This window comes from Trematomus bernacchii, unplaced genomic scaffold, assembly GCF_902827165.1.
Source record: "Trematomus bernacchii unplaced genomic scaffold, fTreBer1.1, whole genome shotgun sequence".
NCBI classification, from domain to species: Eukaryota; Metazoa; Chordata; class Actinopteri; order Perciformes; family Nototheniidae; genus Trematomus; species Trematomus bernacchii.
This window is the reverse complement of record NW_022987582.1, coordinates 6,299,344-6,318,420: the sequence shown is the minus strand read 5'-3', so window position 1 is coordinate 6,318,420 and position 19,077 is coordinate 6,299,344. Positions and strand designations below refer to the sequence as shown.

The following is a 19,077-nucleotide window of genomic DNA, read 5'->3' as shown; positions in this document are numbered from 1 at the left end:
TGTGGTAGCATGACCTCTACACAGTAACACAGAGAGCAGTAATGCAGATAACACAGTTATCCTACACCAACATGTTTATAATGTGTTACTAATGGGAGCTGAAGGCCTGTAAACACATTATCAATAACACTTTATTACTTTAAATCACTCTCCCTACTGTAACTAAAGGGTTTGGGATGATATGAACAGTGCAAAGTCTGCATATCACGCAGTAGTGGAGCATTTGTTTTCCACAGGGAGGATGACACTGAGGTCTGTATTACATAAACTAAGTGAAGTGGGAGCGGTATTTTCATGATTTATTATTCCGTATGGACAAACAGTCTCTAATCCATATTACATTTGTTCTGCATGCTGTGTTTAAGGCTATCTTGTTTTTAATACGTTTAATAAGTTGCTTGTTTAATATGATTTATTCTATCCTGTATTTTTTTTTTTTTTAAATGCTGCATGGTAGATTTCAGAATAAGAATGGTGAAATCAACATAACGGTTTAAGTTCAAATGGAAAAAACTAAACCCTCTAGCAGTGAGGACATCTGCCTCCTCTGCAGTAATACACACTAATTAAATCAGACCTGGTATAAACTACAGACATCAGCGTCAAATCAAATTTCCTGTCATGCGGTAACCCGACGGAAACTCATTCAGGATTCATGTTCAATGTTAAAAAATGTTGTAAATATAAAACTGTAGTGGTCTGACTGTAAGAGGGGAGAATGACGACCATCCAAGGAAGTGGTAAAGGACATAAAAAGAGAAGGAAACGTATAGTCTGATTATAAAATATGATTAAGTATGAGATTATAGGACATGTTAAAACATAACTGTATGTTGATAAAATGAGTTCCACTTCAACCAGCCTCAGTACACTAAATACTGTTTTTGAATGAAGGAGTATTTTCACTTAGTGGTACAAGTACTTTTTCTTACATAACTAAGTACTTTTTCTTACACAACTAAGACTCTAAGCCTAACCGATTACATATTTCAAGTGTATATAATATATATATCACATATTCACAGATAACATAATAGCTAGTAGAACTTGTTGACCTCGTGATACCTGTGACATTCAGGTCACATTTTGCTGGTGTTTATTTCTCTGTAACATTCAGTACCTCTTGAACAGGGACCTGAGCCATATCAGGTCAGGAAAACGAGACACAGAGAATCAAGACGAGTGAAATACAACCCAGCCGGCGTGAGACATTATGTGGGTCAGTTCAGAACGACTGGGAGCCCAACATGAACTTTAACAAGTTTTAGGGGTGGACGAGAACGAGAGCTATTTTAAAATGTCCAGTTTCCCATTTGAAACCGTGTTGACCTATTTTTTGTTTCAGGTTGCAGGGCTAGTATTTCTCTTTTTTATAAAGGGTGCCACTGTAATCTATCTAGGCATATCTTTGATGCTAAAGTGGCCAGCTAAGTGTTCTCTGTGTTGAAAACATTGACTTTTCATAATCAAAACGGCGTCTTTAGGTGTGCAAATAGGGGCTGTAATCACACTGTAGGTCTACAACAGTTATCGGATTGCATGATTGCAAAGGAGCAAATAGTCAGGCCAGTAGGGTCAGTTGATATGATCTACTAGCTGAAAGGATCATGTGATTACAGCAGGGGAATTACTTTCACCAAGTGTCAAGCACAGATAATCAATCTGTCGATAGCGTCTGCCGCCCAGCTGAAGCAGAAGCAGCAAGTAATAAAATGCGCTTGAGATTATATTTCCTACATTTGATCACAATTATTTATAACCTTATTTGTGCTAGCATTGAAATGTTTAATTTCGGCTGAAATGTGAATTTTTTCTCATAATACTGTATATTTAGTTTTTAGGCATATGGGACTTTTGTTATTCTTATATTTCTTTATATTTTGCGACCAAACATTAGTGCTGTGTACCCAAAGACTGATTCCAAAAATGATTATATTGCTTTAAAAAAAAAAGGAGAATCAAGTATTTCAGATTTCATTTCAAATTCAATATCAAAGATAGAAATGTTCATAAGTAACAATATTGATAAAAACAATGTTAGCGTTTCACATCATTTAGCATTCAATTATACTGACTTTGACTTTTGATAAAAGTGTCAAAAGTATCGGACTTTAGACCAATCAGAGTACATTTTGTTGCATTTTTATTTATCATACTAAATAAAGTGTTTGGAACCAAAGGAGTAATTGAGTGATGCAGGTGTTGCCTGATACTGTAGGTTGTTTAAATAGTTACATAAAACAACAGTTGAGCGTCTTCCTCACCGTGCTGGATGATGCCATGTTCCAGGAGCCTGCGCCCCAGCTGCTCCGCCTCCTCCCTGGCCGCCATCTCGCCCTCCTGCAGCAGCCAGTCAATGAACTCAGAGCCCACCAGCGCTCGCTCATACGTGCCGCCCTCTTCCTCCCTGGTTTGTAACAAGGTGTTTTCTGTGTTCATCAACCTGTGGAGAGAAGACGAGAGCACATTTCTGTTACTATAATTGGTTCAGAAGTCAGAGAGTGGGACTGAGTAGAGTGTTGCATTCAAAATAAAATGTTATCAATACACTGAGGATATATTAAACGAACCACTCGCCCCACTGATGGTGGTTTAAAGTTTAGCTTTGTGGGAACTGTGAAAACACTAAGCAATGTGAATCCACTTAGGATCTAAGTGCAGTATTGTTGTCTCTTTCAGGCAAATATGTTATAATAACACTACATTTGGGGCCCTAGCTGAGGTCTCCAAAGCAACAGTTTGCAGGACATGTACTTTAGTCGTTTTAGTTGTAGATATTCATCTGAAGAAACAAAATGTGAGTTGTCAGAATGCTTCACATTGTTAACAGATATATTCGAGATACTTGAGGAAAGTAAAACATTTTAAAGGGAATTTCCAGCAGTGAAAGCCCTCCAAACCAGCAGCTTTTCTCATTTCTCCACTCTGTAATTTGTCTGGTCAAAGAGCACAAAGACTGCGCTGTAACTGTGACCGGATAAGCGCTTCAGCCACATATGCGAATTTAAAAACTAAATTCATGTTATTTCTTGAAGCCTTGTACACGAAAACTATGAATCAACAAACAAAACCAGACATGTACACACATGCCAAGGACATAATCACTAAATCTCTTCCTTTAAACACACTAACACCCTAACACTGAGACCTGAACTCTCCCACAGAATAAACCTGCCAGGCAGTGGTTATAAGAGATGATAAGCTCTCTGTGATACACCTGTACATGTCATAACATGCGCTACCAACGAAAAGTACCATCAAATAGACAGAGATACTAAACATGTCGCCTCGTTGTTGGCTGTGTTTGGCTGCTGGCACAAATACATTCCCACAGTCTGTTCAAACAGCTGTCATTCACTAAACTGTCATTACAACACACCAAACTGTTCAATACAGACAGGTAGATGTCAATTGAGAGATTTGTAATAATATTCAGAACATTTAATGTACTTAAATGATTGAAAACTTAAAGTTATCCTTTTGCCAAGGGATTCAGGTTCCATAGAAGAAACAGTGCTGCCTGCCTAGTTTTCAGAGAATAGATCATCTCTAAATCTGTATTAGTTAACCGTGGTTGTGACTTTTAGCAAAACAGATAAGCTAGTCAGTAAAGAGATTCATACACAATTCATAGATGGAGGGTTAAAGGAAATGTAATACATTATCATACCCTTTGTGGCAGATTCTGTTAATTTTGGACAGATCAGCCCCTGTTTCAAGTTGTTATACTAAACTAACCTGTTTTGGAACTGGCTTCGTATTTACTGTACAGGCACAAGAGGTAATCTTCACATCTAACTTACGGCAGGAAAACAACTACGCTTATTTTTGTTTGGCATGGACAAGCCATCAGCTCTATTGTTTATACATTTCCTGGGATGCCAAACATTAATGGCAAAACCTCCAGAGACCAGGACAACAATTTGCACTTTAATGAAGCTGAATGAGGACCCTGATATGTGAAATTGAACTAAATGAATGCCAAATGAAGTGCACGAGCTTGTAAAAATAGAGTTTTTTCTGCCATCCTCTCAGAGTGGTTAATTCAGCAACAACTGATGATCCAAAGCAGCAGGCCTTAAACCAAGGTAAGATAACATCTTCAATAAACCTGGTCCCATGGTGACACTATATTCCTCAAAGTTCACCCCCGGGTTGAGGTAAAAAAAATAGACCTGCAGTTTAAATTAATCTAAGAAAAATGGTTTGAGTTGCACACCCAGGAATGCTTTAGTCCTTCACTCATGTAAAGTAAAGATGTTGTTAAGATGTCAAGATATAAGATATAAATGTTGAAAGAAGTGGACATAATGTTCCATGAGACGTGCCTGAGCACACAATAACCTTTAATCCATTTAAACATGGTAAGTCAACAGATCATGATGTGTTTGCTTAAAGGGATTGTCTCAAAGTCCGGTACTTAAAAGTAAACACAGTGCTTGGGATAATAGCATCTTGGGTGTATGTAGTATACTATGCAAATCATGACACTGTTCATGTAAAATGTATCCTGATGACTTAAGGTGGGAAGATGCACACTGCCCTGACTTGGATGTGCACTCAGCGTAGTTGCTCAGTCAGCATACCTAACTCAGCTGGAGTGATGCGCACTGAGAAGAGGTTGTAGGACCACCACTGACTGCCTGCACTCAGATCCGGTGTTGCATGGTGTTTGGGCAGTGGGCACTGATAGCCATGCAACTACTTTTAGAAATAAAAATATGACTTTATAAATCGTTTAAGGGACATGTGAAGGCACTATAAAGTAAATCATAGGGTCACAGGCCGGCAAAAGTTTTAGGGAAAGTCATTCAAACTAAAAATAAAAACATTAGATTGTAAAAACACCAGAGCAAAAATCATCTGAACCAGAGGTTGATATACAGTAACCAGTACATGTTACCTCTCTCTTACTCTTACCTTTAATTATTAAACACTGAACCCGAGTCATTTCTATATATAGATTATTTCTACAGTTAGTACAACTGTAGTGGAGGAAACCAATTGTGTCTGCCTTTTTTTAATCAATTAAATGTTTCGCATGTGTTTAACAGGAGAGGCCTCGCAACTCAGTATTATTGAGCATTACTACCAAAGATGCCCTTTAACAAAAGATGACACATTTAAAGCTGCAGCATATGGTATGACATGTATACACGTGTTCATGACCTTGTTTCAGCTGCATTGTGGCCACATGACCGCTAAGTGAGTTACTGCAAGTTTTTCTGATACACAAACAGTAAAGCACAACATGACCATGAATTCACTTTCTCATGTCAGAAATGTTATGTTTGTACAGCTCTTAATCTCGCTCACAACCTCTAAAAGCTCTTAACAGTGACCTCATGGAACAGCAAATACCCGATAACATTACTTAAAGTACTTAACAGGAATTTCCGCACAGATTAGCATTACTTTAAGACAATCTAGTCTAGTTAAAACATTGTTGAAATGCCTTTATGGTAAACCTTCCTTTGTAAATAACCCTGTATGTTGGACCGGATTTCCTGTAATAATTAAAGACATCCCACCAGTTATCATTAAGCCATGGGGAAAGGTCAGGATCTTTTCTTAAGTGAAGACAGCAATTGATTTAATGAACCACTAGACATTATCAGTTGTAACTCTGGATCTTTACAAATAAAATGTTGTGTTGCTCAGTCTTGGTTTAGCAGAAAGTACTTGGTGTATACGACAGCACGTGACAGATTTCTGCAATGCAGAAGATGGTCACCAATAATGTTAATTGTGCAAAATTCAATTTGCAGTTAATGGGCTAAAACATGCAAAATGGTCCAGAAAGGAATGTGGTGCCTAGGCAATGGCAGACTAAACAGAGACATTTTCTAGCCTTGTAAAGACACATGAAACTGATACATGTCTGTCTCCTTCACTCTCTCACAATCTCTGTCTAGAAAAAAGAGCTAAGTATTGAGCTAAGGAGTTGAATGTAAATATAATATATATATATATATATATATATATATATATATAATATAAATATATCATATGTTAACGATTTATCATTCATGTTCCAGAACAGGTTTTGTAATAGTCAGAAGATTAGGAGTCAAATGTTTTTGATCAAAAGAGAAAATGGACCGCTTATGGGATAGTTTAAATCAAAGCTGTCTAAAAAACTATCTAATAAAAATGTATGTGAAGACAAAACACAAAATATCACTATAAGCACATTTACGCTAAGGTACATTAACAAAGAAAACAGAGAGCATTTTCAACGCTTTTCTTCATGCTGTATGACTGATTAACAAGAAAGTTATAATGTTTATGGTAAGCACACAAGTGGTGCTTTTTTATGATTCTTTATGGAAAAACTCAGTTTTACAGATTGGGCAATAAAATAAACTTATGCTCTTTAACAATAAACTGACAGCAAATGCCCCAGTGAGGTAAACAGAAAACACTCTGGTGACACCACACACACACACACACACACACACACACACACACACACACACACACACACACACACACACACACACACACACACACACACACACACACACACACACACACACACACACACCACACACAACACACACACACACACACACACACACACACACACACACACACACACACACACACACACACACACACACACACACACACACACACACACACACACACACACACACACACACACACACACACACACACACACACACACACACACACACACACACACACACACACACACACACACACACACACACACACACACACACACACACACACACACACACACACACACACACACACACACACACACACACACACACACACACACACACACTGAAAGGCTTGTCAAACATTGTCCTCTCTGACTAACACTGTCGCTTCGGAAATGCTGTCAAAACAACTGTTTGAAATATTTTCCTGAGGTTTGTTTATCGCTGATCGGAACATTGACAGCCCCAGAGATCAATGAGTGTGTGAGGAGTGCTGTTTATTTTTCCAATGGAAGCACTAGATGAATCTGGCTGAGAGGAAGGGTACTTGACGCCACATACTGTATGTTTACCATGTTTAACACCTTAGTGGTGGCGTGTTAGCATGCTAAAATTAACTAATTATCATTAAACACAGAGTACAGCTGAAGATGATGATAATGAAAATAACGTCACTTTTGCAACATTAAGTCACTGTACAATCTAAAAAGGTACCAGTCGGACCTTTTTAATAAAATCGGCACTGTAGTTTTTCTAAAAATAGTGCTGACAAACAGACCAGCATAACTAACTTAAACATAACCTTCTTGATGGAGATAATAATATTGACCTGACGATGATGTTTCAGAGAAAGTCAGGGAATCATCAAAGTTATTACAATTTATTTGGAGGGAAACATCAATGTGCATCACGGTATTTTAGGCTGGAAGAAGGTGAAGGACCAACCTACATGACCATTCCTTTAGCTACTAGCATGGCTCAAAAGAGGCTTGCACCAATATACAGACAATAAAAGAAAAATGCAATTTTCGAGTATATGGATATGACCTAAAAGCTGAGGCCGACATCTAATAAAGCCGCATTTCTGTTCAAGAGTAACAATACAACAGGTCTAATAGTTTTGTTATAGAAGTAATTCTGTTAAATCTTTGCAAACCAATTCTTAAATAAAGAAAGCATAGAGACTGGGAGATGGTCAGTTTCTTTGATATGGTTTGGAATGTTACTTGTGCAATAAGAGTTATCATTGAGCAAGTTTAGTTTGTAAGGAGGCAAGGAGTGTGTGTTCTTGCGTGTGTTCTTGCGTGTGTGTTCTTGCGTGTGTGTCCTGGGTTGCACCATGGTGATTACATAAACACATAGCTTTGAGAGCTAAAACGACAGATGTCTCCCCTTGGACTATTTCTTCCTCTTATGCAACTGCTTTGTGTGGGTGTGTGTGTGTGTGTTTTCTCAGAAAGAAATATGAACAATATGCCTCTGTTTGTAAGAGAGTGGATGTGTATGTGTTAAGAGAGACAGGAATAGCGTTTACTCATGTGACAAAGAGGTGGCAGGATGTGTTGGACAGGGTAGGGAAGTCAAGCTCTCTGTGTGTGTGTGTGTGTGTGTGTGTGTGTGTGTGTGCGTGCGTGTGCGTGTGTGTGTGTGTGTGTTACAAAAAAAGGGCTGAACTTATTAGTTAGTCGTAAGCGCAAAGAGTGTGTGTTTACATCAAAAACTGTACAGATGCCAATAAGAGGAGCGGAAACGCACACAAAAAGACTTTGGGGTTACTATAGCAACAATTAGTCATATCATTATTTGAACAACAACATCATGGGTAGAAAGCTGATGATAAACATAAACAGTCCCATTAGTGGTGTCCTCTGCCCTCAGATAAACACATTCTGCAGTGTCCCTGGACAACTGTTAGGACTCATCTCTTGTCAAACTGCTTCTAATATCTTCTGTTTGTTCGATCCCAGCAGGCTTTTATCATGGTTAGAAGACAGTTAAGCTCCAAACTATGCTCTCTAATCTAGTAGAATTCAATTTACCAAGACATTTTCAAAACATTAAAGGTAGCGGCATCTCCGACACACTGGTTCAGCAATTTCATTACTCATTTTTCATCACATCCTCACCCTTCAACAGTATAATCTTCGAGGAGGTAAAGCATATTTCTGGAAACATCAGTATTTGTATCAGTGCATCAAAGGGAAATATTTAGCTTGGCTCTGTCAAATATAGCACACAAATCCACCTGGCATTTGGTACTGCTTACAAAGTTGTCTAACACATAACTAAATGTCCTTGTTTCCAGATGGTATGCTAAGCTAAGCAGACTAGCAGCTTGCTAGAACGTCATAAATATCCTCCATATATAAAAGTGGTGTCAATCTTCTTATCCAACCCATGGCAAGAAAGCTGTTTCATAATATTCCTACATAGCTTCATGCTAAACAGGTGAAAGAGAACTGTCTGCGTCATGTCGTGTTTGCATATGCTCATACTTCTCATAGATCCTCTGCCCCCTCATGAAGACTTTGGCCTCACTGTCCAACGGGAACGTGCCGTCGTCTTTCCGGAAGCGATAAAACAGCTTCAGGTCTTTGAACTCCCGGTGCTCGTCACACACTGAAAACATAAGTGCTTTGAGGGTAAGTCTTAAGGATATAACCAGTGAAGTGTAATTTATGATGGTAGAAAATAGAAAGTTAAAGGGGTCATGGGAATTTAGATTTGTTGTGTATTGAGCTGTCAATGAAACCTAAACACAGCTTGGATGAGTTAACATTGAATTTGCTCTGCCTAAACTTTAACTAAAGAGGACGCTTCAGTCACTCTTTTGGGCACTGTTTTCACTGCTAGTCAAATGTGAAACAGGTAGTGTGAAACATTAATGAAAGACACAGAGAATCATCGACTAAGAGGCACACGTGATTCGCAGAAAGTGTAAACCAAGACGAAAAGAGAATGACAGAGAAAACCTAGTTGTTACAGAAATTAGAAACAACAATAGAAGTTAATACCACACAAGATTAACCCCTCACTCAGCCTCACCGTGGTGAACGATGCTCTGGTCCAAAAGCTTCTGCATGATCGTGATGGCCGTGTCTCGGTCGGAGGCCTCCTTGTGTTCGATCAGCCAATCGATGAGCTCTTTGGCCACAAAGCAGTTTGGGTAAGTTCGCAGGTGGTGCCGCCGATCCTTGATCACCTTCACCTCGTGGAGCCTCAGCCTGAGGAGAAACTTAATTAGTGAGAATTCTTCTGCTAAACATTTGATTTTATCAGCAAAATACATTGCCCTTTTAAAATTATTGATTTGATTTCAATAGCATTAACAAAACTTCCTGGTGATTATATGAATGAGATCAAGATGTGCCCTTTAGAGCGATACTGTATATGGGGCCTTTTTTTTTTTTATTCTTCAATGTAAGAAGTAATACCCTTTACCTCTCTTGGAAAGACAGTCTATTTTACTTCTATGGAAAGTCTAATAAGGCTCCATACATTTCCCTGCGGCTTCGAGATGTTTTTGTTTTATTAGAAAAGCACTTTTACTCTCTAATAACATTGCCTCCTGACAAAGTAAATATTCTTATTTTCTTCATTCACTTTTCACCTATTTATTTATATATAACCATTTTTATATATTTTCAATATGCATACACACTACAAATACTAGTAGCATTGTCATCTTTAATACAAAGGTTATTTTTTGTTGTCAGTTAAAAGGAAAAAGACTATAATTCTATATCCAATACAACATTTACCAAAAAAATAGAATGAAAGTAATGACAAAAGCTTCAAGGTCTTAAAGTTGGCTGTCATTCTACTAGTAAATAAGTGTATATATATTCAAACAATATCTTGTATATATTATACAAATATTGTTTACAAGGGGAAAACATTTACCAAAGAACAAACTGAACATTCATACAAGGACAAATCTATATTTATATTTTACTAGACAGAGCAAACCACTCCACTAGGCTCAAGGTGAAAGCATGGCATTCAAACACCGGCTGCTGGAATTTATATTGTCACTATTTGCATGGAGACATGATAACCCTCTCCTGCCTCTACAGATGGCCTAGATGCAGGTTTCACATCATCAAGCGGACCTCTTCCTGGCCCTGATTATTGTGAAACAGCCCACCACAGCCTTTAGCTGAGCTTCCTGCAGCTAGCTAGCCCCCCTCCATGCTGAGTCTGTGTGCAGCTGGCGAGCATCTCTTCGGGTTAGCAGTGACAGCCTGGTCCAATCCTGCACTGAGACCCACAAACAAGATCAGCTGAACAGATTTCACTTCCAATCGGGTCCAGCATCATCCTTTCCTCCTCCTCCACTTTTAAGTTATGTCTTAATTAAAGCTGGAAGCAATATCATCCATGTAGCTTTTTGGTTACACGATGCTCATTGTGGAAGGTTTTCTCGCTGTGTTGGTCACTCTCTGTTATAGAACTTCCTAAATGTCTGGTGTGGATAAAACAATGAGAAGCGACAGAGTTTCTGAATGAATCTCTGGCTCCCAGTATGACCATGATGAGGCCCCAGGCTGCAAACATTCACGAAGCCTTTTTCTCTATCACAGTCATCCTAGCGCAACAAACGGTCTATTCACAGCGATGAACTGGTCACAAGCCTTACTACAGCAGCTGTGTGTCTGTGGGTCATGGTTTCTGTCTTTCTGTCTGTTTCAACGCAGTGCCTGAAACAGATCTGCACTACATTACAAGCAGTTGCTATGATGGTCACACAAATCACAAATGTGTGATAAGAGGTTACAAAACAGACAGCATGCTCTTATCAGTACCAGGAACGAACACAAATGTTCTATGAACTTGTAATAAAATGATCAAACAAAAGGTGTGGATTATGTTCACTCCTAGCTTTTGTACGAGCTGTGTCTTATTTAACGTCAAATTGTATTTTAATGAACTCTACATTTCACAAAATGTAACGACTGTAACTTTCTTAGTCCCTTATGTATGTCAGCATTTGGTCTGATATAACAATTTAGACCAAAGGATAACATAAAAGCAGTGATTCATGGTGAATCAATGAGGAAGAGCATCAATGATTAAACTTTCCAGTCAGTATTTGTACTGGAGACTGTAACTACAAACAAAATCAATGAAAGACTATAGAAAGGCATAGCAAACATAACTTTAAATGCTCACAACTAAAATGAAACATACTGATGTTAAGGAGGTATATTAACCATGTTCACTTACTTTAACAAACCCAAAGTACAGCCGAGGCTTATGGAAGAATTATTGTTTTGCAGCCGTGTTGTCCAAAAAACAAATCATTAGACAAATATCGTTTTGGCCTGATGGTAGTGCTAGAAATATTAAAAAGGGACGGACATTAAAATAACCGTTTCTTATTCCTTTAAGAGAACACAGAAACTATTACAATTCATCCTGAGCGGGGCATGACAAGTTGTACCAAGTTTCATTTGCCATCAATCCAATAGTTGTTGGCAGTGGCGGCCGGCCCATAGGGGCGCCGCCCCCCCTCTTCCCACATTAAAAAAAAAATATATATATATATATATATATATTTAAAAAATATATTTTTTATTTTTATTTTTATTTTTAATAAACAAGGTAAATATTATATAATTGGTATCAGTAAAATGTATAATCTACAATAAAATCTCGTTTAAAATTGTGTTACGATGTCTAAAGTTACTGATAAGTCACATGTGTCCTGCCTGGCCTTGCCAGTGTATCATTACTCCCTCTCGTCTGGGCGCTATGCACAGCGCCCAGACGAGAGGGCAGCAAGTGCAGCAGAAGCCAACTGTTGCTATCTTTAAACTATGCCGCCGAAACATAATTTCAGCCAATCAGCGTCGTCAAATCTGATGGTCACAGGGCTCCTACGTGAGCGCCCGGTGCAGTCTGTGAGTTGTTTGGACTCGTATCCAAGGAGACAAAACAGGAAGCTGTCATACACTCTGGAAGCTACCATTAGCAGCTAATGAAAACTCCGTTTTTGACATAAAAATGGAATTATGGATCATCAATCATTTGTGACAGACACATTGGATTAACCTTCAGCTGCGTTTTTCTCGTTTTTGATCAGAATTGTTATTCTGCAAAAGGTGAGCATATCTCCGTGTTTTGCTACCTAAAGCTACGTCGTGTGATGTCTGTATTTGCTTCCCCTGTCGCGAGTTCTGATCGCTCAGTGATGATACTTATATTTCTAGAATCTGGAATCTCAGCTTGTTAGCACAGTTTATGCTGTAGAAACTATGTCCAGGACAAGGTGTTTGGAAGTTTTGGAAGATTCATAGCTAACCACACTGAAGTTATGGAGGTATTTATCAGTCTTCTCATATTTTTAAGCCTCAAATTGTCCTCCCCCCCCCCCTCTAACATCACCAGAAGTCATAATTTAGGGGGTCTTTTCTCAAAAAAATGCCCCCTAGTATTGTTTGATCACCATTTCCACAGCCCCACCTAAAATATTTTCCACCAGCCGCCACTGGTTGTTGGAATATTTGGAGAAAGGAACAGGAGTTTTTAAATCCCCATCGCTAGAGTCATGCAAGCAGCATGACTAAGAAAGCTCTTGGACTGCAATGTCTGCACAAAAGGCAGAAACACTGAGATTTAGAGACACAGAGTGAGACCCGAATGTCACATCCTTGAGCCCTTTCCCCCAGAACAGCGGTGTCTCAATGGCAAAGGACTCTGGCATAGCGAGCCCGCCCTACCCATCGTTCACTGACAGAGGCCCCACTGCCAGCTGGCAGCCTCAGTATACAGCTGTGCCAGGGACACTAACACAAGCACACACAGTGCATGATGATGACACCCAGAAAACATAAACCAATGCTAAGAGAGTTCAATAAAGAAATACCCAGGCACAAACTATTCATCTCTTGAGGTGTTGACTGGTGTTACTTTTTATGGTCCTTCAGAACAGAACCATGCTACAGCGGGTACTTCTTCAGAGACAGCCAAAGCTCTAACAGTGTATCCCACCCAGCTGGAAAGCACTATTTAGTGACGTATTTTCCTCATAGTTTAGCCGAGGGCTGAAATTCCTGGCATTGGTGCCATGCTTTACCTACTGAGCCTCTATTCATTCGCGGGAGCATGAGCCAGAGAACGCCACCGGGGTTTTGGAGCCTTTCTTTGAGTACAGTAGGTCAAAGGGTGCCAAAGGTATGTCAACAACTCTGCCAAGGTTAGCCATACAATTCCCTGATAGGAATGGGCAGGGCATGATAATGATTAGTAGGATGGTCATTCCATGTGCAGCTCAAAGGGCATTTTATTACTGAAGCAATCTAAATGAGTCATGTGTTCAGTCCTGTATAAAGCAAAACAACATCCTTAAGAATGCCTCAGGCTGAAATGTGCACGTTACAGTAGGTGAGGAGCAGCATGTGCACGGGAAGGGGTGCATGTGTGGACGACTTTGTCTGCCTGTATATCCTGCGGTGGACCTGCCTCTAGTGCCAGTTTGCAGTGAGGGGGAGCAACATGCTTGATGATTGACCTACGGTCAAACATGCTAACACCACCCCACTTTGTCCAGACAGTTCCTTGTTCAAACAAATCTCAGCCACACAAATATACACCATTGAGGACTAAATAAACAATGATTGTTTACTTACAGGATGTATTTATTAGTAGCTACTCAGTCATGGTTGTAAATGTAGTGGTCAGTTTTGCAGATGCCCCTGCTTCCACTGAATGTGTCCCCTGCAAACACACACAGGGTCCGCCTGATTCCTCCCCCGGGTCACACCGACCTACCTCAGCTGTTCTCCGGTGACGAGCACCTCGGCGAGCCGCTCCAGCTCTGCAGCCTTCTTCTGCATGTTGTTCCCGATGCCGTCCATCTCTCTGCAAACACAAGAGACACAGACCCACGGTGTTTTTGTTGCCAATGGCCTCCTACAGAGGCATCATGCTGCACTTGGAAATGCATTCGTGTATTTCTCCAAGTGAGTGATAAAAATGCTTAGCACAAAAGTGTGCACCAGGGTCTTTCTAGCTTACAAACATACAGAAAGGGGAACGAATGGGAAAAAACAAAGGCACGAAGGCGGTGATGATTTTAAAGAATAAACAATGCGCTGACATCTCGGTTTTTGCTTACCCTTCAAGCACCATTGAGAGTGAAACGGAGGGTCAATCAATAATATTCCTTTGATGAATGAGGAGGACAATTATTCCATTCGAGGAAACATGCAACAATGCAGGCAGTCAGAAGTCACAGCCCAGCCCTCCGTGTGCCAGCAGCAGCTCCATAGGTCCACTTTTAATTACTCGAAAACCTCCAACACCTTCGAATATCCGCGCGCACAGTAACGCGTGCATGCATGCCGCGAGCCCTTTATGAATCCCTCTTTTTTTGGTGCTATTTGTATGCAGCAGTTGTATAAAACACAGAGAAGCGTTTCTGTGAGCGTTGGCTCGGTTTGTTTGTCAATGACACACCACACGAGATGCATGCACGTTTTTCTCCACGGCGCAGCCAGGCCCATCCACAAAGCCCCCGCATTGGGCGTACTCTGCTGGCGTCATTGGGGGAGTCACCCGGAGGGGCGGGGTTACAGAGATGTGGGTGCGCTCGATTCTCGCTCGGTTCTGGGAAGAAAATAAAGGGTTAGGGTGGGTTGGACATGTAATTTTAGTTTGTCCAGCTATGTGTTGTTATTGTGTAGAATGTTGATCATGCCGTTTTATTCGGTCATTCCAGAATTGGAGGACATTTCTTGTCCCCCATATTAAAAAATCAAATAATCCATGCCCAAAAAGCTAAAACATGCACTTGTTGTGTTAAATATACTTGTCTTGAGACAAGATGTATATAAAGTTGTAGAACAAATGGTTTCAAAATATTATTTAAAATATCAAATAGCTCTCGAGCATCCCCTAAAATGGCATTTTTCTCTTGTCCCCGCTTCTTGGTGACCAACTTGTCATGTCAAATATAACATTTAAAATAGGGTTTTTATTTACTTTTTTTTAAAATTATTATATTGATATATTTCTGTTGTAATGGTCAAATCAATTTGTTAAATCATAAACATATTTTAAATAACAGTAATTTTACAATGAAAGTGTGTCCCACAACATGCGCGCAACCCTGTTACCGAAACCTTTTTAGCTTGGCAGAGGAAGTGAAAAAACTGTTTGTCACATGACACAGTGGAAAGGACATCAGCAAGCCATGTGCTACTACCATGGGTAGACCAAAACTAAGTCCTCTCTTTTATTTTTTATATATTTCCAATCTTGTCACTCTTGAAGGAGTGTGGCACTCATACAAACGCAACCCTGTTACTCAAATTATGAGACTAAAACAAATTAATTTCAAATGTATCTTTCTTCAGTTAAATATCTAAGTGTGTCCATTCCTTGACAATAGCATTACATTGTGCAGTTAACATTAATTCCTGAGATAAAAGCTAACATTAGCATTGATTTGCAACCCTGTTACTTGCAACCCTGTTACTATAAGTATAATATATAATAATAATAACAGGGTTGATTCTTTATTAGAAAATATATATAAAATATTATCAAACAACATTTCTGGGGTCCTGAGTATTTATTTGTCTCATTTATGTCATGATCTACAACAGGGCTATTCAATTAGTTTGGAATGGGGGCCGGTTGATGAAAATGATCCAAAGCAAGGGGCCGGGAAAAAGATGGCTTGAAATATGAGCAATTTAAGAGCTTCAGATACAGTAAATACTACAACAGCATAGTGGAGTGCATATATTGTGTTTAATTCAATCAAACAACATAGCCCCAAGGCCTTTATAGATCTAAATGGCAAGTTCAGAACTCAGTAGGCCTACATGTTTCATTTGATTTCATTTAGGTGAAATGATCTAATCATTCACGCAGAGATGCAATCAATGACAGGAGTTGTCACTACAGTATAGTAGGTGGGTTCGAAACCCGAGCCCGTCGAAGTTTTCAGGCATTGTCTACCCCTCTATCTCTCATAATGTAACACCCTCTCTGGAATAAAGGCACTATGGCACACATTTTTTTTTAAATTAAAATCTTAAAAAATAAAAATTGATTACTTTTTAACATTATACTCAAAGGGCCAGTAAATATCACCCCGGGGCCGGATTTGGCCCGCGGGCCGCCAATTGAATAGCCCTGATCTACAATCAAAAGTAATGTAGCCATTCAACCCTGTTACTTTACACAACCCTGTTACTCTAATTTCAACCCTGTTACTATCATTTTCTATTACCCTATTTGTTCTGCTTAATGAGTATTTGTAACAGGGTTGCACAAAGCATGGCACACAACAAATAAAACATCTAATAAAAAGTGTACATTTGATGCCTTAGCTGGGCAAATCACTTTTTTTATGGTTTATTATCTGTTTTTCCTAAATACATTACAAAAAAGAATAAAATAAAAGGTTCATTTTTCAAAAGTGTTGATGTCTAAATTGTCCTCGAATTCTGGAATGACAAACAGAAAAATACATAAAAATACACTTAAAAGGAGCATAGAATAGACATTAAAAAAAATGGATTAAAAGTTAAAATAGTGCATTAAAAGGAGGATATTGCGAATTCACATTGTGATTACACATCGAAGTAATGGCAGCGAATAATAATAATAATAATACAAAATTAGGTGACAGTTTAAAATGCATCAGAGTGCATTGAGAAAGTGCAGCAAAGAGCAAGAGGTAGCTTCCTCAAAGGATAATTTGTACAAATATTTTTGGAGCTTTTTTTTTTAGAGACTTCCACCGAGTATGCTTTCCTGATGTCTTTAGGTATTTTGTTCCATAGCTTTGGGCAATAATTGACAAAGGCTGCATCACCAAACTTCTTTTCGCTGCCGTTTCTGGGGATCTCAAACCAGCGGCAGAGGATCGCAGTGCTTTTGACGGCTTGTAGCTGACAAGGGAGTTGTAGGGTCCTTGCCCATTAAGGGCTCTGAGGAAGAGGACTCTAAAGTCAATCCTAAAATTCACAGGAAACCACAATCACTTTGACATCCATTCTGCTCAATATGAGAGCACTGCTACCCTAGGATGTGCTGGCAGGTAACATTTATATTTGCACAACTGCTGAAAAAATATGTTCAGCAGCATTACTTTTCCCCCCTGAAGTGCTTCAATGTTATTTAGTTCCAAAATGCAAATAATGTTGAGTGAGACTATGAATAAATGATCGGTATAAAGATGTTCATGGCAGCAATAAGAAAAAAAGTTTATTTTGCAACATCCTGTAACAGCATTCACAACAACAAAACAATGCCAGCCCCATATTGTGAAACTATATGTAATTGATATGACAATATCGATTTCTTGACCCAAACAAAGGCTTCTTTTCATAGTTTAATTTAGCTCTTGGTCTGCTCTTATTGACCCAAGATGTTCAGGAGAGTACAATCATAGGGCGTACAAATATCCTGATAACTTGTGGGCAGTTTGTTAGTGTACATAAACTAGAACACTAAAAGGCCTGGAGAATAAATACGCTTCTCAATTTATCAAAGATGTCTCAAAATGAGTTGAAAGAAGGGCATCCAGAGGAGGGAGATGTGTTGTTATCTCTGAAAGTTATGATGGGAATTTACAGTGATCCAATATGTATGTAGGTTTCCTGGCTATGACATGTTCTCAGACAGAAGGGTGTCGCCCTGACCATTGTCAGGCAATTATCATAATGGATGTTAGGGTTGTAATTAACATACTGTGCTTCCCCTTCTGTCTGCCCCCCACCCTTCTTGGGACTGTAATGTTGATTGCCAACCTTCCTGTGTCTCATCTGTATAAATGACATTGCTTTTCTGTGTAACAGGGTCAGATCTGGGTACTACCTAGGCCCTTAATAGTGCAGGACCTCTGGCCTTTCCAGCTGGAAATATGATTGATTGTGTTAAATGCTATAACTCTTTATTAAATAACACACATTTGGTTTAAGCTTGTTTATTTGTTCTTTTCTTACCAGAAGGTGATTAAGTGAGGAATTTCCACCACAAGAGTAACCAACACTAGTAAGGACAGGCGTTGTTTAAAGTGAACCTATCATGCTATATTTGAAAAATATATTGTAGGGCCATACCTATATAAAACATGTCTGTGAAGTTTTTTTTTCAAAATACCAAACAGATCACCCATTGTAGCCATGCCTCATATTGCTCAAACCCCTCTTTTGCAGTTTAGAGAAACGCAGATTTTGGGTCCTTAGCTTGAAAAAAAAAAATAAGAGTCGGCGGAGCTAATGCCTGATCAGAATTCTACCGGAGATAAAGTTAAATTCGGTTGTGATAAAACGCCAACCTGTTTAAATCAAGGATTATTTCTGAAATAGTATGGAGCTCAAATGCTTTTTCTCTTGCAGGTTTATCACAAGGTGAATTCTTTTTTTATTTCCTGCTTTTTAAACACATGTACTCTACACAGTACAGGTTAGCTCTGAGTGTTAGCGAGGCTTGCTAATGTAAACAAAGACGTCCAAAACACGTCAGGCATTGTTTCTGATAGCAACTTTCTGTGGGTCCGCCGACGTCACCTCGGATGGACATCTGTATCCGCTCGTTGTACACCCGTTTTTAAAAGATTTGGGTACAGAGGAAAAGAGAGAGG

At 39.2% G+C, this 19,077-nt stretch overlaps 1 protein-coding gene across 1 annotated transcript in view; it reads right to left on the bottom strand.

The window, feature by feature from the left end:
* deptor (DEP domain containing MTOR-interacting protein) overlaps nt 1–14,969 on the bottom strand; it is a 29,928-nt gene extending 14,959 nt beyond the window's left edge. Inside the window, exons 1-5 of the mRNA XM_034127760.1 lie at nt 14,593–14,969; nt 14,247–14,336; nt 9,519–9,697; nt 8,969–9,092; nt 2,265–2,443 (exon numbers count right to left, since the gene is read on the bottom strand). Of these exons, the coding sequence (XP_033983651.1) occupies nt 2,265–2,443; nt 8,969–9,092; nt 9,519–9,697; nt 14,247–14,336; nt 14,593–14,606 (586 nt within the window). The 5' untranslated portion in view covers nt 14,607–14,969. The remainder of the gene's footprint in view (nt 1–2,264; nt 2,444–8,968; nt 9,093–9,518; nt 9,698–14,246; nt 14,337–14,592) is intronic.
* Nucleotides 14,970–19,077: the final 4,108 nt, after the last annotated feature.